This window comes from Megalops cyprinoides, chromosome 2 (assembly GCF_013368585.1).
Source record: "Megalops cyprinoides isolate fMegCyp1 chromosome 2, fMegCyp1.pri, whole genome shotgun sequence".
Taxonomy (NCBI): domain Eukaryota; kingdom Metazoa; phylum Chordata; class Actinopteri; order Elopiformes; family Megalopidae; genus Megalops; species Megalops cyprinoides.
The window spans coordinates 48,643,801-48,665,922 of record NC_050584.1 but is presented as its reverse complement, the minus strand read 5'-3'; the positions used below and the strand labels follow the sequence as shown (position 1 = coordinate 48,665,922).

Here is a 22,122-nt window from a genome sequence, read left to right as displayed (position 1 = left end):
AAATCTAATTGTAACTGCATGATTCAGTGTCCGAGGTAAACCACTCAGCTGTGTCATTTTGCTAGTGCTGTGTAGGCACATCAGCATGATGTATTTTTAGTTTTGCACTTTTCCAAGTAAAACATTAAACACTTAGTATAGTACAAAAATTCAAACTCTCCTCAGGGTTATCTAAAAAGAAAAAAAGGACAACGTTTGCACAAGGCTGAAGCCATGCAGTCAGGTGACCTATATAAATGATAGTGCACTACCTGTGGGTATCAGTCCTGGACATCATGAGGGGGATTCTTCTCTTTCTCTGTGCAGCCTTGGCCGGTAAGTTGTTTTCTTTATTCACGACTAACACATTCAAGTAATTCCATTCATTTTATATCAGTTTAACAGTTTTATCTCTCCCTGATTACAGCTTGCCAGAATATCAGTTATGGTAAGTAATGTTACGTTGAGCAATGCAATATCAACATTTTAATGCATTTTGGTGAGCAATACACTTTGCACTAGCAATCAACTGTATGAAGCAGCAATCTTCACATATTTGTAAAATGTTTTATTATTTTAAAAGAGGAAATCTGAAATGGATCTGACTATACGAACAATATTTCCAGAACCAGGCCTGAACCCTAAAAAGACCTATGAATACAAATATGATGGTGTCATAACTATTGGACGTGACATGCCAGATCTGGCAGAGTCTGGAGTGAGGATGAAAGGCTCTGTTAAAATTATCGGAGTATCAGCTAAAACATTCCTTCTCCAGGTATTGGATGCAAACATTCATTAAAACTAACAATATCAGTGTTTTTTGTCTATTTTTAAACTGAAACATTTCAAGCACCATATAACCCCCCTTCCATAAAAAAATCATATAATCATCAGCAACAATCCTTTTAATATTCCTACTAAAGATGTTGTCTTTATTTGGAGGTTTCTAACATGGCCTTTGAGGAATTCAATGGGTTCCCTGGAAAGAGTGCATTTGCTCCCTCACCAAAGCTGACTGAAAGGATTGCTGCACAGCTTGCCAAACCGATCATGTTTGAATATGCAAATGGACGTGTTGGGGACATACATGCCGGAGCCGAAGTGTCCAACACTGTGGTGAACATTGCGAGAGGGATTCTTGGGTTTCTCCAAGTCACAATCAAGAGCACACAAAATGTTTATGAACTCAAAGAGGTACTTATCCATTTATACTTTGACTTTATTCATGCAACAAATGCACATATCCAGGGTGACTTACACAGATAACATTTTTCATATTGTTCAGTTGTACAGTTGGATATAAGTGAAGTACCTCACTCACAGGAATAGCTGCATTGTCAGATGTAGCATTGAACCTTAGGTCTGCTGGTTACAAAACTGGCAGCATAAGCACTGTGCAGCATTGTGTAAACTGTTAATGCAACAGAAAAAAAAAAAACAAGAGGAATGTATGTGTACTATTCCTTTAGATACATGTGTAGGTGTGGACAGCCTTACAGCTTTACATCTTTATATAGGTTGGAATCCATGGCATTTGTCAGAGCCACTACTTCATTGAAGAAAACACCAGTTCTAAAGAGTTGTTCATCACTCAAGTTGTGGATATCAGCAACTGCCAGGAGAAGGCAGAAATTTATACAGGAATGGCGCTTGCAATCAAAAACAAAAACTGTAAAGAGGTTTGCCGTAATTTTTGTTAACATCAATTTTAATGATAACACAAAGATATACGATTTTAATACTGCATAATTGTGGGCTGTTTTCATTTTTCCTTCCTTTGCTGGGTCTCAGAGAGGTGAAAACCTCAAAACAGCTGTGAAATACACATATACTGTGAGGCCAACTGATGACGGCGCCCTTGTCACAAAAGCCCACTCTGACGAACTGCAGTTCTTCTCTCCATTCAATGTGAAGGGAGGCAGTTCCAAAGTGAAAGCAATGTACGATGCTCTTGTACAGACTTTATTGCGTTCTCTGTTTCAATTATCCTTATGAGGAGAAATGATAGGAGACTCATATGTTTTGTTTCTGTCTCTTCCTGTTCAGTAAAAATCTTGTGCTGATCAGTGTGACAGACACTGAGGAGAACCAGGTGATTGGTCCCTTGCAAAACAGGGGAAATCTGATCTACAAGTTTGGGAATGAACTAAATCAAATTCCACTGGTCTTGAAAAATGTGGCTGATCCAATGACCAAGGTATGTTTTTATATGTTGAGAACAGTAGCCTTGTGTTTCCAAGCATGTTCACTGAAGCATCAAATTGATCACTCACTTATCATCAAAGAGACTAACAAAATGTTGTGTCCGGCAGATTTCAGAACTACTCCAGCGAATAGCTGAAGCTAATATGAATGAAGTTGATGCCACCACCAGCACCGATATCTTTGATCTGTATCAGCTTCTCCGTGTAACAACACTTGAAAACCTGGAAGCTCTATGGACACAGTTTTCTGGGAATGCAGAGTACAGGTAAAACTGGCTCCTACTAAACTATAAAATAAAATAAAGTAATCTATGAGTTTAATACACACTGGTTAGCTTTACCAGCTGGTTTGTACCTTGCCTGGCCAGCCATTGAAACCTGGTCATGCAGTGCTTCTAATATTATTGACTCCTTATGTTTTTTTTTTTTGCTTGTGTTGTACTAATTTGTAAGTTCCTCAATAATATTTGAGGTTGTCTCTCAATTGGAAGGAATATTTATATGACATGGGCATGACAAGACATGGATTTACCCAACAATAATGAATTGACATTGTGCTGTGTAACTGCTGTATGTGTACATATTTTCAGCAATTCAATTTTTACTTTCCTTGATTGTCAAAGAAACAAATTGTACATAAAATACAAATTGTAAACAATTGCAGGAGATGGCTGCTGGACACTGTTACTGAAGTTGCGGATGCTAGAGTCATCAAATTCCTAAAAAACAGATTTCAAAAAGCAGACATTACTGTGAATGAGGCTGCACAGACGTTACTGGTGGCATTGAATCATGTAACAGCAGATGCTGAAAGCTTAGAACTCTCCAAGGTACGACTGAATCATTCAGATTTACTGTAAAAAATAATTCTCTATTGAGCCATCATATCTGTGATTTATTTGAACATATATAATACATAATGAGATCACAAAACAGAGTGTACAGTGTGCTCAGTGTGTACAGTGACCTGAAATGTCTTTCCATTCTCTCTTTAGGAATTCCTGAGAATGCAATTTACTAAGTCATCTGAATTTCTATGGAGCATTGTAGCAATGTCATATGGTTCAGTGGTATACAGGTACTGTGCTAACACTGAGCCATGCCCCGCAACTGCAGTGCAGGTAAACAATATTCTCATCACAATATTTAAAATGAAAAATGACAAGAAATACAAATAAGAATGCCACAATGCTTTGCTTGTATAATACTCTGACAGGGCTTGCCAGCACAGTACTATGCTCCCTCTACATTAGCTCACTTCAGACAACTTCTATTCCTCACTGTGAAGGTCAGAGGATAGTCAAGGATTCAATCTCCCCAACAACTTAAAGGTTTTTTCATGTGTTTTCAATAAGTAATGTAGCTAAATTCATTTTTATTTTATCTGTGTGTATATATATATACACACACACTTGTGTATCATCAGGAATACATATCATCTACTCTGCATCTACTCTAGGTTAAGGCTATCATGTGATTCATTCATTTTCATAATTATACCCATTATGATGATATAGCTACAGCTTGCAAGAGTGGCAATGATTAAGGCTGGGAGAGGTCAGGTTCTGCCAGGGAACATAACTATTTAGGACTACCTATTTTGTCAAAGTTTGATGACAAAAGGTTTACAAACACCAATAGACATATGACCAAAATTCAAAACAGCTTCACAGTACCATCATATAATAAACTCCAGCATCATTATTGTTATCACATAATTGTGTATTATCAAGGCAGACCAATACATACAATGTATAATTTTTGTTCCAAAAGGCATGTTATTTAAACTTTAAAATGTTATTATTATGTGTACATTTACTATGTGCAGTTTACCTTTGTGTGCGTAAACCCAGTCATAACATAAAAAAATGTACATATGTACAATGTACAAGAATACAGAAACTCGGTTTTTCATTAAGCCACAATTCAACTGATATACACAGGATGTCCCTCCAAATGTGTCTGGTCATTATTAGTATTATTCATCCATTTTCACTTCTCACAGCCTTTGGTGGACTTTGCGATTGATAGCCTCAATAAAGGCAGTGAAGAGGAGATGGTTTTGGCCCTGAAATCCTTGGGTAATGCGGGGCATCCCTCAAGCATCAAGACGATCATGAAGTTCCTGCCTGGCATCTCCCCGACAGACGCTGTCCTTCCCACCCGAGTGCTGAATGCAGCTGTGCAGTCACTCCGGCTCATGGCCATCAAAGAGCCACACATGGTGAGTTATTGTGCCAGCAATCTTAAGCAGACACAGTCTCAGGCAAGACTATCTCCATCAATATATAATGATTTAGGGTTGACTTATCACCACAAAAAACCTTGCAGGACACAAAAATGGCAAGGTATTTACTTGCAAAGCAAATCCCTACATCTTTGACTTGAATGGATACACTTACATTCTACTGTGCTGGAAGTCACTCTGGATGAGAATGTCTGCTAAATTAATATAATGTAATGTAACCACTACATCCAAGTTACTATTACAGACCAGTATACAAGACCTTTACTTGAGATCGTTATAGTGAAATTTTTTACTTTGCTTACAAAGGAATAACTTAACTCTTTTGACTCTTTTGTAACAGGCATAACTATGTCCAGGTTAAAGATCATCCCAAATTCCCTTTAAGGCATAAACCTTAATAGAATTTAGTATTCTATAAAATAAACACATAATTAAACTTATTACAACTCATGAATGCGTTCTATATATAACTGAGTAATTTATGTTAATACTTCATATTATTATTTTTTTAATTACTTACATGGAATTTCTACATATGGCTCCCTTATAGACCGAATAATGTGTGTATTTATTTATTTTTATTTACACAAATAGTTTTTTCTAGATATTAGCTAGCTATTGAGATTATTAGCTAAAATAAAGCAAACATTATCATAATTTTGCCTGTGTTAACCCACTATTTTTGTTTAATATTATCATTACATGGATTCAGTCATCAATAACAAAAATAAAATGTTACCAACACAAGCAACCAGTTCCCTACCTTTTTCAATTTTGTTAATTTACCATAACTGGTACAACATTTTGTTCCAAATGTAGTATAACAAGAATAGTTGCATTTATGGCACTTTGCTAGTGAAGTTAACTCTATGCTTGTTATTTATCTCTGTGCTATCTGGCATATATCATATCCTTAATGGTAGGAGGAAGCTGTATGATTTTGTTTCCAAACAAGATACATCTGATCATTTCTTTCCAGTTTTTAGTGTGAGAGGATTAATTATCTGTAAAAAATGTCTTATTGCAGGTCCAGGATATTGCATTTCGCGTCTTTGTACAGAGACATCTTCCTTCTGAAGTGCGAATGCTGGCCTATATGGTTCTTTTTGACACAAAGCCGTCATTCGCTCTAGTGTCAACTGTAACAGCATTCCTTTTGGAAGAGACCAACTTGCAACTGGCCAGCTTCTCCTATTCTCTCCTCCAAGGGCTTGCAAGGTCTCAAACCCCTGATAATCACTATCTGTGAGTATACTGACAGTCTTGTAACATTAAAACATCACAATGTAACCACTTTTAAAAACTAAAGATACATTTCACTCCATATTTGTCACTCCACATGTATTTTGTCTTTTACAAACAGGTCGATAGCCTGTGATGTAGCTGTCAAAATTCTTTCCCGCAAACTTGGCCGTCTCACTTTTCGCTACAGCAGAGCTGTGGTGTGGGGTTGGTTTAATGGTATGTTTACAATGTGTCTAGTGAGGACTAGGGTCTTGAGCTCTAGAGAGTTGTCCTGACAAACGAAAATGTAATTAATGTTGACAAAAACAAATAAAGTTCTGTGATGCAGCCATAAAGTTAATAATCTTTGAATTGATTTGCTACTCTTCCTATTTTTTCATGTGTCTGCAATACACATTGCAATTACTAAATTTTGCTTGCATTGTTTTTACTGTTTTAGATGACTTCTTGTTTGGCACAGCTGGTGAGATCTACATACTGGATAATGCTGCTAGGTCCTTTCCAACAGCCATTACATTTAGAGGACATGCCTTTCTCATTGGTAGAATCCTCCAGCTTCAGGAGGTAACTGTTAAATACAGTAAAGCATAGAGCATTGCTTCTGACCCCACTCATCCTTCGCACACGCTCTTCAGTCCCCTCCCATCGGGGAGGAGATTCAGAAGCCTCCAGGCCCGTACCTCAAGGTTGAGGGACAGCTTCATCCACCAGGCTGTTAGGAAGTTGAACTCTCTTCCCTCCCTCAGCCATCTGCTCCAACACAGAACTGAACTTTGAACCCCCCCCCCCCATACTGAAGCCTGGACTATTCTCCACCCATTCCTACTCCCAACATTAATCACACGCAAACTCACACAGATCTGCACAGTCACTTTACTTATATAACAGTCTACATCATATTCCTGTGGAATCTGTACTTATATTTATTTTTCTATATTTATAAACCTACCATGTGCCTGTGTAGCGGAGCTGAAGTGATTAGCTCGTGTGAGTCCTGCGTAAAGCCTTAGGTAGCGGGTAGCAGGTAGCCGAGTGGTTGCAGCGGCTACGTCACTCCCCCTGAGACCTGGTTAAGTAGCGTTGTCGCCGACAGGCTAACGGCAATTTGCCTTTAGCTCAACTGGCAACGACGCTGACTTTAAGGGGTTGGCAGTGAGCAGTAAGAACCTCGGTTCGAAACTCGCTCGCTCGCCGACCCACCCGTTACATTGGTGCCGTGACTCGGATCACTGGCTAAAGCACAGCTTGGCCGCCAGTGGTCGCTGAGGAGTCAGAGGAGGTCAAAGGGGGGTGAGTGTAGCGGAGCTGAAGTGATTAGCTCGTGTGAGTCCTGCGTAAAGCCTTAGGTAGCGGGTAGCAGGTAGCCGAGTGGTTGCAGCGGCTACGTCACTCCCCCTGAGACCTGGTTAAGTAGCGTTGTCGCCGACAGGCTAACGGCAATTTGCCTTTAGCTCAACTGGCAACGACGCTGACTTTAAGGGGTTGGCAGTGAGCAGTAAGAACCTCGGTTCGAAACTCGCTCGCTCGCTGACCCACGTAACATCATATTAAAAAAAAAAGACAACGCAAGATACGACCCGTTACACCTGGATGCCCTTGCTGTAAATATTTGTAGCTTGTTTTCTGTGAAAATTCTTGTTCTTGTCTCTCAGTGTCATTGTGCTATGTCGAACTGTATTGTCACCATGGGCCTGAGAGAAACGCAATTTCAATCCTCCGTATGTCCTGTGCATATTGGAGAATTGACAATAAAGTTGACTTTGACTTAAATATATTAAATGCAATTTCCCCATTGCAGTTAACATATTCCAACTTCCCTATTAGTTATATTTTTGACTGGAGATTATTTGGCTGATATTCTCTCTTACACCCACAGGTCGGTCTCCGTGCAGAAGGAATCAGAGAACTGTTCAGTCAGATTCCTCCCATAAATGGGAAAGCCAACATCAACAATATAGGAGCCATTTTGAAAATGGTGAGTGTTTCATATTGTGCCCTTGGTCACCATACACATCAAAAATGTGAACAAACAAGTTATCTATGTAACTCTACTTTTAAAGGCATAGTTGTTATGTTTATTTTATATAATGAAACAAAACTGTTTTTGTTGTGCAAATCAATCAAAGTCTTAAAAAGAGAAGAAACCAAAAAAGAAGTCTGGGAAATTGTACTGTTTTTGTTTGTTTTTTTTTTCATCAGCTGTCTGAGTGGCAATCACTGCCTAAAGATAAGCCTCTTCTATCTGCCTTTGTAAGGGTTTTTGGTCAAGAGGTATTCTATATTGATATCAACAGAGATATGATTCAAAGGGGCATTCAGGTAAGAGTATTGGTTTTGTACAAAATCTTTGACTTTGCTTCAAAGTTATTATTATTATTACTATTATTACACTATTATTACTCAATTAGTAGCTTCAACTACACAAAAATGGGGGCTGTCCTTCAACCAAAAATTGTGGTGATTTTTTTCCCTTTTACAGATGAACCTATTTAATTTCAGTATGATTCATATGGCATCCTTCTTAATGTCACTTTTTTCTTTTCCAAAAACGCTGAACATACTATTGGTATAAATGTGTATATTTGCCCTCAAAGAAGTCAACATCTGTGCACTCTGCTTATGAGTCGAGAATGATTTGGGGCTGCAGTGTAGCATAGTGGCAAGGAGCAGGGCTTGTAACTGAAAGATTGCTGGTTTGACTCCCTGCTGCCTTACCCTTGGGCAATGCATTTAACCCAGAATTACAGCTGTATAAATGGATAGTATGTAAAAACTGAAACCCATGTAAGTCACTCTGGCTAAGAGCTTCTGCTAAATGACAATAATGCAATGTAATGAGTTCTTCTGAACTTTTGGCTCTATCCCAAGGGTGATATTTAGGAGCACATTTGGGACACAATCCACTGTCATCATTCTAGTCCTGTGGCTTGTGACCGAAAAGGAGAGACTAAACAAAATTCCATACAAAGCATAGAAACAGCAAAAGCACTTACAGTTAGAAATCACATTGGAATTATAATGCTATTGTTATAATAGAATTTTGAAAAAACATTAAATACAAATCCAACAGTGAGTTTTAACACCACACATAACAAAACATTACTTTGATGTGAGAATACAGTCCCTATTTATCCAGCAGTTTCAGAAAAGTAACTGTTCAAATGTTGCATTGTTTATAACTCAAGTCAGTGAATTATTTACATTGAAGGGCAGTCACTTGTAAAAAAAAAAAAAAAAAAAAGCTTTTTAATTTTTCTTTGTTATTTTTTCTAATTCTTGACAAATGGTGCTTCATAAACAGATAAATATCACAGTGGTCCAGATTAGTTTTGACATTTAAATCCAGCTGCAAATTTTTTTAAGTCATTCTGGATATATATAAAAAAAAAATCTGTCAAATCAAGAAATATAAATGTAAAGTAATTTCTATTTACTTTGATTAAAACATTCAGCCCAATATTAATATGGTTTCTTATCAGCCAGATCAGTTTTTGCTCACTTTTTAGTTTGTGGTAACAAAAAATTCATGTCTATGGGCACACAAAACTAAAATCTAATTTTAATAATATCAAATACATCTAAAGGTTGTACCTTGCCACTGAGCCTCACTTTTACTAATTTGATGTGATATGATTTTAATACCTTAAAGCGAAAGAAAAGAGCATGACATGCAAACATAATAGTTTTTCAGTTGTATCTTTTTAATACATACTACATTACTGATTTTTTATCAAAATATGAGAAATAATTGTCCTTGGAAGCTGACTCCATATGTAAAATTTCATTTTCAGTGATGCCAAAACAACAGAGATAATACACTTTGGATTTTGAATAGAGTGTTTCCAACTTCTCTCTCTCTTATCAGCTCCCGGTAGAGTACATGATAATAATGGGATTATTACTTGATTCTTATATTTACATTTATTCAGTCTCTGTATGCAGTTAACTCTTATATCAGTAATTCTGTATATATGGAATGCGCTGTATAGTCCTTGTCTTAAGTAAGGTGTGTATATTACTTAATTATATTAAGTATAATTAAGTATTACGTAATTAAGTATATATAAGTAATTTATTTAACCAATAACACCATCCTCATCTGTAGGACTGCAGTATTTAGCTATTTCAGCTATTTGAGATAAAGTCTGAATCTTTAGTAATCTGCCCAGTGATGAGTACATTGAAATGAACGTAGACCTGCGATGAGATTGAGCCTATGTAGTGTCACTAGAGGTAACTAGTTTTATGACTTTTACTTCGAGCCAATCTCCTCAAGACAAATTGAAATAAAACTTGGTCTTCACTGAATTCTGTGTATATGAATGGTAAATAACTTTCAAGCAAAACAGGTGCCAAGTGAGACAGTGATTGGGGGGATTGACAGTGACAAACTTGATAGCCAATCCTAAACTTGAATCTTAAATGGTTACCTTCTCTGTGATTGCTTCAAATGGAGAATGTGCTGTTGCAGAGATTTTCAGTCAGAGCAAGCACCATTTATGCTATGGAGTATGCACCCTGTACATGGTTCAGCACAAGGGACTGCATGCTGATGATTTAACAATTGTCATCAAGAGGTTTTATGCACTCAGTACACCTTGACCAACTGGATTAATGTGATTTAGCTAGTCAATCTAGCAAGTCTAGTTTATTTCACAGTTAACCCTTTTGTGCATACGGTCACACTAGTGTGATTAGCCATTTCACGCATACAGTCAAACTGGTATGATTAGAACACTAGATTGGAAAAATTCTAGCTAATGTTAGCTTTGAGGAAAAAGTGATTTAACGTCAAAGGTATAGCAGATGCAGCGGTGAAAACTATGAGAAGCTTAATAACGCTAATGAAAACATAACAAACCATGTAATATAACACGTACGCTACATAGCATAAAATAAGTCAAAGTGTCAAAAGGTTTAGGAACACCTAGACAACATAATCTAGGATTTTGCTGATAGCCAGCCTGCCAGGGGGTGGATCATGCAAAGTCTAGGAGCAGGGTAATTTCACGGTGCAGAACGATGACTGCCAACTGGTGTTCCATAAGAAGGCTTGCGATAGCTAACTAGATAACAATACATGTACCTGGTCCCACAATGTGCCAAACCTGTTACTCAACAGCTAGTTCTGATTGTATTAGATAGAATGTGTTGCTAGTTATCGAAGGAGGGACAAGAGACATATGAGAACACAGTAAAGTTTGCTTACAGTGCAACAATTGTAATACTCCAATACATCTCCTGTTTGACTGCAGACATCTAGCTAGTTAACACCGAGTAAGAGTTCTTTATTTATAAATGTGTCAGTCTAACCAAGATTCACGTTACAATGACTAATATGATGCTTAATGCCAATATGAGCATGGTAAGAAAGATACATACCTACCTAAATAGCAGGAGCTTGCTACCTTTCATTGTATTACATTGACAACAACATTAACATTATGCACTAATTTACTATAGCGAAATGATCATCACGATGGTAATAAAATTCACAGTTTACCTAGATGGACCTCAGTGCACCCCCAGTTGTCTCCTTATATATGGATGTCGATATAGTGATGTTGTATATATTATGTTTTTTTAAGATATGACATTGATTGCAAGTGAAGCCCTCTGTATTTTCTCTGGGCAGCAAGCCTGCTCTGAGGAGCTGTATTTTACTCTTTTTCCTACATCTGGATGTTAATATCATAATAAAGGATAAATTCATTGTTTCAGGCACTAAGTCCCTTTGCTGGGAAAGAAAGCCCATTGTGGAAAGTAATCGAAGATCTTCAAAAAGGGATCCAATGGCATTGGACAAAGCCATATCTTGTATTTGAAACTCGATATATACAAGCAACAAGTCTTGGTTTGCCAGTTGAAATCAGCAAATATTATTCTTCTATAACAGGCATTACTGCAAATGGTAAACTTGTCAAATGCATGTTTTATACAGTAATCAAAGAATGATGCTCTCAGTAGCTGTTGGTGTGTGTAGCTAAAGACTGTTTTTCTTCATTAGCTAAAGGTACAATCAGTCCACCACCGACAGATAACCTCGGCCAATTGCTGAACTCTGATATTTCAATCGAAACAGATGGAGATGCATGGTAATTTTTTTTTTTTTTAATTTTTTATTTTTTACAATTGTAGTAACACAATTGTCTTGCTAATTCAAGAGCAAGCAGCACCCCCATATTTTACAACTAAACATTGGATTGTCAGCAAATCTACTGAGAATGTTAAAAAAATGTTCTCTTGTTTTGCAGTGTTGTCAAAGACCATTTCCTCTTCCATGGGATTAACACTGATATAGTGCAGTCTGGTGCTGAGTTCAAGAGTCAAACAATTTTAAATATGCCATGGAAATTTGCAATGAAACTCAATGTTAAAGCAAAGAAATTCCACATTGATATTTCTCCCTGCCAGAAGCCAACAGAGCTGCTTTCAGTCAAGTAAGTTTAAATTATTATTATTATTATAGTTATTATTATTATTATTTTTATTATTACTATTGTTAGGGCTGTCAAGCGATTAAAAAAATAATCTAATTAATTACACGCTTTGTGATTAATTAATCTAAATTAATCATATATAGCAATATTTACCGTGAGAAGCATTTTATGTTCAAATTGTGCTTTTTACAACAGTTAGTTCCGACCAAGTTATTTGATTAGACAAGAGGCATTCCATGAGTGCTGATATTCAGTATAACAGCACTGGCACTTTTAACTATACATGTATCACTCTGCTTGACAGATGTTCCAATGCAATCGTTGATTACATCAATGTGAACTTAATTCGCATTTACCAACAGCGCATGTGGATACGTTTCCATGTATGATATAAAAGAACCTAGCTGCAGTTGGGTATGATAAATGCTTAAATGCACAGTGACATATAGGGTCAAGGCGCATCATAGAGTGTGATTAATCTGCGTTAATTTTTTTGACGTGTTATTTTTTCTATAATGAATTAATAGAAATTAACATATTATTTTGACAACTCTAATTATTATTATTATTATTATTCTCTTGTAAGTTCAAACTGTCAAAAATAGTTCTAAGTCAAGACAGGTCTAATTATTTATTATAATTTTTTACCCACATCAAATTCAGCTTTAACGTCTATGCGGTCTCGAGAAACATTGAGGACCCATCAGGGGCCGTAATGACTCCTATGATGGCAGACCCCAACCAGGAAAACAACCAGCACCTACAATTCTTCAAACATGAAAACAGAACCTCTGAACAAGAAAAGGTGTCATTTTACATGTCATCATACAGAGGATAATACAAATGTAATAGAAATGAATGTCTGCTAAATATGTTGCTATATGTCCCTTAGATTGGAGGTTTGCCAGAGATATACCATACACAGTCACGGATGTGTGCTGAGGCTGACACCTACGGGATGGCCATCTGCATAGAAACAGAAGCAAAAAGAGCACATTACATAGATGAATATCCTCTTTACTACTTCTTGGGATATACCCACTTTGCATTTAAACTTGAGCCAGGTACAACAATAACTGATTTGATACGGTCAATGCAATTCTTAAATGGGTGTCTTGATTTTTGGAGAGGAAATTCCTTTGTAGATTATCCTCTATATTATCATTGTTAAATTCAACCAGAGCTGAGGTGTGCATGTTTAATTAATGATGCTTTTAATAAAAAAATTCCCTTCACAGCACAGAGCAAAAAGCCAGTCGATAAAATCCACATTGAGATCAACGGTGGACCAAACAAGGCTGTCCGAACGCTCAGTAAAATGATAGACGTTTTCAGGAATTCTGAGGTATCTAATGTCAAAAATAATTCCAAGAGTCTGAAGTCTGGTGAGAAGTCTGGTTCTTATCTGATTTGTTAACATATACTTCAATAACAAAAAATCCTTTATTATTCTGTAGAATGCTACTTGGACTTTAAGTTCCTCAAGTTCCTTGGACAGCAGAAAATCCCATCACTCAGGACATCATAAACACCATTCATCTACATCTCAGGTATTGTAAATCTCTTGCCATCAGGGAATCAGTTGCTGTAGTTGTACAACCAAATAGTTGACTACATTAGGCTTCTTCCATGATATCAGTTATGTCATAGCATTCAGGATTCTAAGGGTTACTTTTCTGAGTGAGTGTAAATGTCAGCTATTGTTCTTTTTCAGTTGTTAGATGTTATGCTGGATCCTGCAGTGACATTAAAGGCGTTGGCAATAAGCGGCAGTGCCAAGCCAGATGGTTATGAAGCAGCTGCATATTTCACCCAGGCTGCTCACAAAGATGACATACAGCTGCTAGTGTCTCAAGTTGGTGAGGAAGCCAACTGGAAACTCTGCTCAGATGCAAATGTGGATAAGGCACACAAAAAAACAAAGGTAATTCCTGCCGAAACTGGAATGCAATAGACAGTTACACATTTAAGTATATGTGTGCACAGTCTGACTAACAAGCAAAAGTAATTGACGGTGAGCAAAATCAGTGTAACGCTTATCCCAGAGGTCTCCACAAACCCAAAGCATCCGATTCTGCTCCAAAATTCATGTCTTTTTCATGACATGGATGTTTATATCCTAAGTATTCATCAAATATTTAGCTTTGGCCTTCAATCCATCTGATTTTTAATGTGATGAAACAAGTCGTTTATTTCTGAAGTGAGACATCTTGTTTTTTTTTTTCACATTCTAGATTCACCTCAGATGGGGTGCAGAGTGCCAGACATACAAAATGGTCATGAAGGCAGCAATATCACACTTGCCTGGTTCACAACCAACCTTGTTTACCACAGTTCGCTGGGATAATGTACCAGTATATATGAAAGAGGTTGCAAAGAGGTAACATTTTTTGAGCTAATGTAATGGATAAAACATGTAGGTATTGAGATATATAGTGCCCTCCATATTCAATGATATTGCCAAACTAAACAGGATTAAATAAGAATAAAATAGACAGTGTTTTATGATGTCCTAGTACTTGTGAGTGGGATTTTTGAGCATTCCCCTCCTGACATGCTGTAGGTCTTTCAGATCTTTTGTTGTTGTTTGTGAACTGCTTTCTTGAGCTTGAACCACAAATGTTCAGTTGGATTGAGGACTGAGGTGAGTTGCTGAACATTTACTTGCTGAATCTGAATTTGGCCTCTGGAATTCTATTACGATTAAAGTATCACATTAAAAACAACCAGTAAAAATGTCCCAGTATAGACATTTACTTGTTTATTAAAATTAGTTTGATATCATGTTTTTTGTTCCTTTAGTCAGAGTGAAACAGGTAGAGGTCACAATTTGGCATTGTGATGGGCTGAGAGGTGCTGTGACCAGCGTGCCTGTTGTCTGTTTTTGTAATTCTGTGTCAAAAATTACAAATGACAATAATGTGTATAAATATGTATGGAGGGCACTGTAAATGATATAGGTGAACACATTAAGGACTTTGTTCTTGATAAAGTCATTTTGGAAGTGACATCTGTGGGTCACTGTTGTTTTGTGTAAAGCATAAAAATGTTTTTTCTTTCTAAAACCCCTTTTAGAGTTCAAAAATATATCCCAGGAATGGCGTTCCTTCTTGGATTTTATCAGAAACATACAATTAATCCTGCAAACCAAGTCTCTGCTTTAATAACTGCTGCATCTTCTGAATACTTTAACTTGAAGATGAAGATTCCAGAGGTAGGAGACACACGCACACACACACACACACATATATATATATATATATATATATATATATATATATATATATATATATATATATATGTGTGTGTGTGTGTGTGTGTGTGTTTACTTTATTGAAGTCTTAAAACATTTTTGCTAAATCTTAAGTTCATGTAAATGCTACAAATGCATATATGATATATACCCACCTTGAGCTGAGCGTTCTTTTTCTCCTCTTCAGTTGACACTTTACAAACAAGCAATCCAACTTCCATTTCCAGTTCTTCAACTTGAAGAAATGTACGCACAGTCCGAGGACTTCAGAGAACCATTTTTCATGTTCAGAGACCTGAAAGGTAACCACATGTTCAGTGCTTGTGTAGATGTACTCTAAATAGGGACAAATTATATATAAATAAAGTTGTTTACTTTCTCCCACCACAGTATGTTAAGCAGTATACTCATGAGATAACAGAACAGAATTATATTATTTTTGTTGTGAATTACAGCGCAATGCTCCATTTCTGGAAACAAGTTTAAGACCTTTAACAACATGAGGTTCAAAGCAGTCATGCCCAAAGACTGCTATCTTGTCATGACACAGGACTGCACCACAGACCTAAAGTTTTTGGTTTTGACGAGAGAGGACATGAATAACAAGACTGAAATGTCAATCAGAACAATAGTAGGGTGAGTAGCTGAATACAAATTGCCTAGCTCAGAGACCTATCTATGACGTAGGAGGATATTGGTTCTGAAGCAGTATATTTCTTTTTTTGCCTTAAATTTAAATTGGCATCTTTGCGATAGTACAATTGTGTCATGGTTTTTTCAGGTCTCTGCAGCTGAACTTTGAACATTCAGGAGTCCCCCTGATGAAATTAAATGATTCCCCTGTATTGCTGTCTGCCTTGCCACTGAAAGATGCATCAGGTAGAGTGACCAAACAAAAAAGAAAAATCAAATCATCCAAAGGACTTGTTTCTTTTACTAATTAACTTTTCATTTGAGACAGGAACATTACTGATAGAGAGAGTTCAACATGGTATTGTGATTATGGCACCAAGACTAGGACTTCATAGCCTGTATTCTGATGGGAAGACCATAAAGGTGAATTGTCTGCAAGCACATTGTTTATTTCAAAAGCTACGAGCTATAATCATCATTACCATTATAACATTGTTCTGCGTTTTTCAAACAGGTTGAGATTGAGTCATGGATGAGAGGGAAGACTTGTGGACTGTGTGGACTTGCAGATGGAGAAAAGAACACTGAATTCAGAAAGCCCAATTTACAGATTGCCAAGAGCCATATGAGTTTCCTCAGCTCCTGGATGCTGCAAGGAGATGCCTGCTCAGACAGTAAGATTGCATGTGATGTGTTTTGGAGGAAACTCTTTCCAAACAGTGGGATCAATTAAAAGTTGACATGTCTGCATTATAAGGTATATAACACATATACAGCAATCTCTTTATGCCACTTAGTTGTAATTGCAAGTGCAGTACCATTATGAAAACTATGCTTACTGTTTTAATTTCAGATCAGTGAAAAGAAAAAAAAGGGCAGTCAATGTAAACCTTGTTGTATCCTGAGTGCCATATGATGGTATGGTTGTCACTTTCAGCCTGCAGTCTACAACGCCAGCCAGTGAAGGTGGTGAAAGCAGTCAGTGTTCTGGGCACCCAATCGAGCTGTCAGTCTGTGGAGCCCATCCTACGCTGCCGAGAGGGTTGCTATCCCACAAGCACTGTTGAGCAGTCTGTGGATTTTGACTGCGCTCCCCTCAGTAAGTTTCCACTGTTTGTGTTAGATGTACAACTTTTCTCTCTTTACTGCATGTTTTTTTTTTTTCCATTCATCCTTTCATCCTTGAAGGTCTCTTAAAATATAGAACAAATCAAGTATGTTTCATTTGAAATTTGAAACCTTAAAATGGCCCTAAATAACTGAATCCCCTGCAAAGAACGATAAACTTTAGATCAAAGATAATGACTTTCAAATACCATATATATTTTACTGTAATATATAATGAGTAATTACAGACTTCATGGTGCTATGTGTCTTAGCGTTCAAGTTTTCCACTCAGTGAAGTTGGGCCTAAACTTTGCAGGAATGGTATTGAACTGTAGATAATTATTTCCACAATACTTTAGATAATATTGTTGATTATTTTGTGATTAGTGTAAAGATTCATTCTAATACTAATGTATTAATAGTCTGCTTAAATTCATGCTGCAACTTTTTGTCATACGTGCGCTCTTTACAATTCCCAGATAACCTAGAGTTATGTGACTGCTTAGCCCAACATATTATTTATTGACCTGAACTTTAATTGACATTATGATAGGACTGTTTTGTTATTCGGGAGCAGCAGTCAACACTCATCTGCTGACTGATTAAATGACATCTGGCTTTGCAGGCACAGCTGTGACACCCAGACCGACATTTGATCTCAAAACTGTTCGAGTGGGAGAATTTGTGGATGCCCACATCTCTTGCTTCTGCGACACAAACAAATGCATGCAGTGAACATAAATGCAGCTCTGAAAATGGGAATACTGAATTTGAGTAAACAACCAAAATGCAAAACAATGTCTCTGCTCTTTTTTGACAGTGTAACATGTATTGTACAATTTGATAATCTGTCAAGAAAACAAAGAAACAACCTTGAAAGACACAACCTTAAACATATAATCATTATGACAATATCAATTAAAAACTAAATAAATAATAACAGTAATGATGGTTTTGAGATGTTAGTGTCATTCTGTTTTTAGTTTTGGGCATAGCCTGTGAATTATGCAATTAATGAAAAAAGCTGTCTGGTCAAACAAAATGCAGAGTACAAACAAAGACATGGGGTGAGACTGATGTAAAAAGAGGTGAAGACCAGCATGGGCAGAGCCGATGGCTCATTGCAGAGGGGGCGAGGACCTGTAGTGGGCCCTCATACAGCCTATTATAGGCTGTATGGAGATGCAAGACAGATCCAAGGGGAAACTTACAGAGACAGAAGGGCAGAATGGAGAGAAATGCAGATTACAATGAGGTGTGCTTTTCAGCACTCCTCATTGCATAAGGCCATTTTTAAATACCACGGCTCCGTCAACAGTGACAGTGATGGGAAATAAAACAAGACAGCTGGCGATTGCCTAGTTCCTACCTTGGGACTTGAACAGAGGGCGTAATTTTTCTGTTTGTACACTTACACAAGGATACTGGACAGCGAATAAAGTTTTCTGTAACTGTTGTGTCTCTGCTCATTCAAAATAAATATCGCAGTGAGAAACATAGCTAGGGGTTTGTCGAAACCATTACGCCCTCAGTCAACAAACTTTATTCAAAATATTCAACTAAACAAGTGCCCCCCCACCCGCTCGCTCTGCTACAGAATGTGATGTAAACCAGCTGACATTTAATCAATTTGTGTGATTGGTGGTCCTTCCCTTTGAATTCAAATTAAAATAACTACATTTCCAGACTCTTTAATGATAAGCTGCTCATTCCTGAACCATGACATCAGCTGATTATAACTGGAAACCAGCTGTATAAATGGATAACATAAAACCTGTAACTGATGTAAGTCGCTCTGGATAAGAGTGTCTGCTAAATGCCAATAATGTAGTAATGTAATGGAAACCCACAGCAGTGGAACAATTTGATTTTGTTCCACCAGGGTGAGGGGTACGTACGTCAGCAGGGTTTCCACATCTGGGGTTTGCATGGGTTTGCATATCCTCAATTTGGTATCCACTTCACCACAGTCTGCTGTGATATGAAAATCAGCTATTGGATGCATTTGTCTCACTTCGGCCTTTATGCATTACTGCAGAAGCTGTCGCAGTGAGAAAGCCTTATATGTAATGTCAATTCCAAAAACATTCACATAAAGGGAAAAAAGCAGAAAAAAAGATCTTCATTTAACTAGAGACAACTTTCATGATTTTCCAAACATGCGAACTGTATTGGGCAAAATATTTTCTTCAATTCTTTAAGAGAATGCTAATATATCATCACCTATAACTTAAGAGGGTCCAAAAATTGGAAATAAGTGATTATATACATTTACAATGGCTGTTGTGCTGTTAAAATGTGTTTAGCTTCAACAATTGTTAATGTGAACAGCACTTCAGCTAACTTTTAATTAAATAAAAACATTTCTAGCCATAAGCTATAGGGTGCATAGTCCCAAGCTCTTAAAACAATAAAAAGAGTCATTTGCTGCTATTACATATATAGCCATTGTGTTTCACACCATATTTCCATATATTTAGGAAGCTGGCAAGAACACAATATACAGTAAAGACAGTATAAAGACAGTAACTGCTGTGGCATTTTAAGCAATGGGAAAGAGACATCCATCATTTCTGTTTCAAGTGCATGTTTCAGTTGCAATAAACTGTACCAGCAGAGGGCAGTAGTGCATCATAATGTGCATCTTTGGAAACACACATTTATCTCAAGAGTATAGCAAAGAATGACAACATCTCAGAAGAAAGAGATGACACTTCTAATCTTAAGAATCATTTCCATCTCACTTTTGAACTCTTCACCAGATGGTCCTTGCCAACCACATAATATCTGTAATAAACGGGAGTGTGGGTGGGAAACTCTAGGTTTGTATCCTTCATTGTTGTATCCATCATTTATAAAAGATAGATAATTGTTTGTGTTTTGACACTTTATAAGCATTTTGTAAAAAAAAAAAATAAATGCTCTGGGGATTAGGAGAGGAGCCTTTAATGAGGATCTGAGGAAGTGTGGGTCACTGACCTCTACCTCTCAGAACGTGAAGTGGAAATGATGACTAAGCCAGTCAGAAGTAGTCACAGGGTCAAAGGGCAGGCTGTAGCAGGATTGTGAGAGGGAGTTTAGTCATGAAAATCTGAACTGAAATGCAATGCAGATTTATTGGTATGCAAGGTCTTTTGTACTTTTAATTTAAAAATTTAGCCTGTGCAATAACAAGCACAGGCTAAACAGCTCTCCTGTTATGCACCCCCTGAACAGTCTGTCTGTGGTCTTGTATTCTTTTGGTTTTTCATTCTTACCTTTTTTGTATTGTGGTAGCATACATGGGTTATGATATTTAGTACTGCAAACTCAAAAAGAGAGACACCATGTAAAATAAAATTACTGCAGAAATACAAGGATATATATATATTTAGGGATATAAATGATATCTTTCAAATGGCAGATATCTAACTGATAGATATTTTTCACTCAGTCCATTTTATTCTTTTTTGTAACTCTGTCCAAAGCACTTTACTTCGTTGAAAGAAACAGTCAGTTTACAGGTCTCAGGGATAAAGAGCTTTCACTCCTTCCACACCATGTTATTTCCACATTCAGAATGTTTTAACAATTGTTACTGCACTTCTTACACTCCTGTTTTCCATTAGGAGCTTATTTTGAGGTGTTAGAGGAGCTGGATGAAACAGTATCTGTACTGCAGTATTGCTGCCCTCGGCACCAGGATCTGCAGTGCCCACTGACCCACACCTTAATTTCATCACGTAAGCCAATAAATGTAGGATGACTGCCAGGATTATAGCTTTATTGATTGTGTGGTTCTCTCAGCACTGAGGGGAGAGCAAATATTTGAGGACCTAAGTCGAACCTGTAATACAATATGATACATTACATTATTGTCATTCAGTCTTTTAGAAAGTCATGGAAATGGATTACGTTTAAGTATGTGACATAATAATGTTTATTTAAAAAATATTTTTAATATTACTTGGCAACATAACTTTGTGGAGCTTTGTGTGGGTTTGTGACATGATAAAATATGGCATAGTAATCATTCATCCAGTAAGATTTTGAAATGGATGGAATGTGACAAAGTAGATGAACAAAGTGTTCTGGCCCTTTTCATGGAGATCCTTCCTGAAAAATTGAAGGAGACCACCATGCAGTGTGTATTTCCAGTATCAGCAGGACAGGAAGCTTGTGGAGGGAGGAGGCTGGTGATATGGGAGATTGATAAAACAGAAGAAATACATGGGTAAGTGACCTTTATGGGAATACATGTATACTAACTGCCTGTTGGAAGAACTCAGAAACTGAGATTTCGAAGTAATCTCCCTGGCAGAGCTTCTGCTAAACTCTAAATAAAAATGGCCAATGTTAGATGTTTTTAGGTATGAATGAAAGACCGTCTGTCGACACAATAACAGAAGCATAGAAGTAGGGAACATACTGATAAAAGCAGGATGGGAATGAAACTAATATTATTTACAACATTGCCAGAATGTTAACCCCATTGCATTATGAATTATGCATGAATACCATGAATTCATACAATGGGGCAAAATCAGATCATTGTATCTGATTGACCCGTGACAACCCACAGCAAAGTGTATGTAAAAGTAAAAAAATGGACAGATAAATAAACAGGAGAAAATGGATTAATATATTATGGATTGATACATATCTTGTGCAGAAAAAATTGCACACAAGAAAAAAAAAACATTCTGTAGTTTTCATTTTAGGCTAATGATCAGCTTCTTGAACAGAAACTAAATTTCTTTTTTTTTTTCTTTCATCCCTCTACTGCACTATTAAATGTCAAAATGAATAAGAATGTATTACGTCTGACACAAAAATTCAGAACCACATCAACAATCTAACTATCGTGCCTACAACAGTAAGACTGTAAAGCAGAGTTCAAAGATGTAGTGGCATAGCTTGAAAGATAACTTCAGTTCTAACTGACAAGCTGACTGTCATTCCAAATAGAAGGGAGAACAAATAAATCTGCCTCAAAATAATGCTTAAGTTCAATGCTATTTTAAACAAATA

At 36.9% G+C, this 22,122-nt stretch overlaps 1 protein-coding gene across 1 annotated transcript in view; it reads left to right on the top strand.

Moving 5' to 3' along the window:
- Positions 1-236: 236 nt before the first annotated feature.
- Positions 237-22,122, top strand: part of vtg3 (vitellogenin 3, phosvitinless) — a 102,463-nt gene continuing 80,577 nt past the window's right edge. The window contains exons 1-27 of the mRNA XM_036519547.1: positions 237-315; positions 407-427; positions 606-757; positions 925-1,176; positions 1,500-1,661; positions 1,774-1,922; positions 2,029-2,179; positions 2,295-2,452; positions 2,851-3,016; positions 3,182-3,307; positions 4,192-4,410; positions 5,462-5,679; positions 5,798-5,895; positions 6,119-6,243; positions 7,556-7,654; positions 7,879-7,998; positions 11,401-11,590; positions 11,687-11,774; positions 11,934-12,119; positions 12,783-12,933; positions 13,027-13,183; positions 13,358-13,504; positions 13,817-14,043; positions 14,354-14,499; positions 15,195-15,333; positions 15,560-15,674; positions 16,943-17,104. Coding sequence (XP_036375440.1) covers positions 237-315; positions 407-427; positions 606-757; positions 925-1,176; positions 1,500-1,661; positions 1,774-1,922; positions 2,029-2,179; positions 2,295-2,452; positions 2,851-3,016; positions 3,182-3,307; positions 4,192-4,410; positions 5,462-5,679; positions 5,798-5,895; positions 6,119-6,243; positions 7,556-7,654; positions 7,879-7,998; positions 11,401-11,590; positions 11,687-11,774; positions 11,934-12,119; positions 12,783-12,933; positions 13,027-13,183; positions 13,358-13,504; positions 13,817-14,043; positions 14,354-14,499; positions 15,195-15,333; positions 15,560-15,674; positions 16,943-17,104 — 4,003 coding nt within the window. The remainder of the gene's footprint in view (positions 316-406; positions 428-605; positions 758-924; positions 1,177-1,499; positions 1,662-1,773; positions 1,923-2,028; positions 2,180-2,294; positions 2,453-2,850; positions 3,017-3,181; positions 3,308-4,191; positions 4,411-5,461; positions 5,680-5,797; positions 5,896-6,118; positions 6,244-7,555; positions 7,655-7,878; positions 7,999-11,400; positions 11,591-11,686; positions 11,775-11,933; positions 12,120-12,782; positions 12,934-13,026; positions 13,184-13,357; positions 13,505-13,816; positions 14,044-14,353; positions 14,500-15,194; positions 15,334-15,559; positions 15,675-16,942; positions 17,105-22,122) is intronic.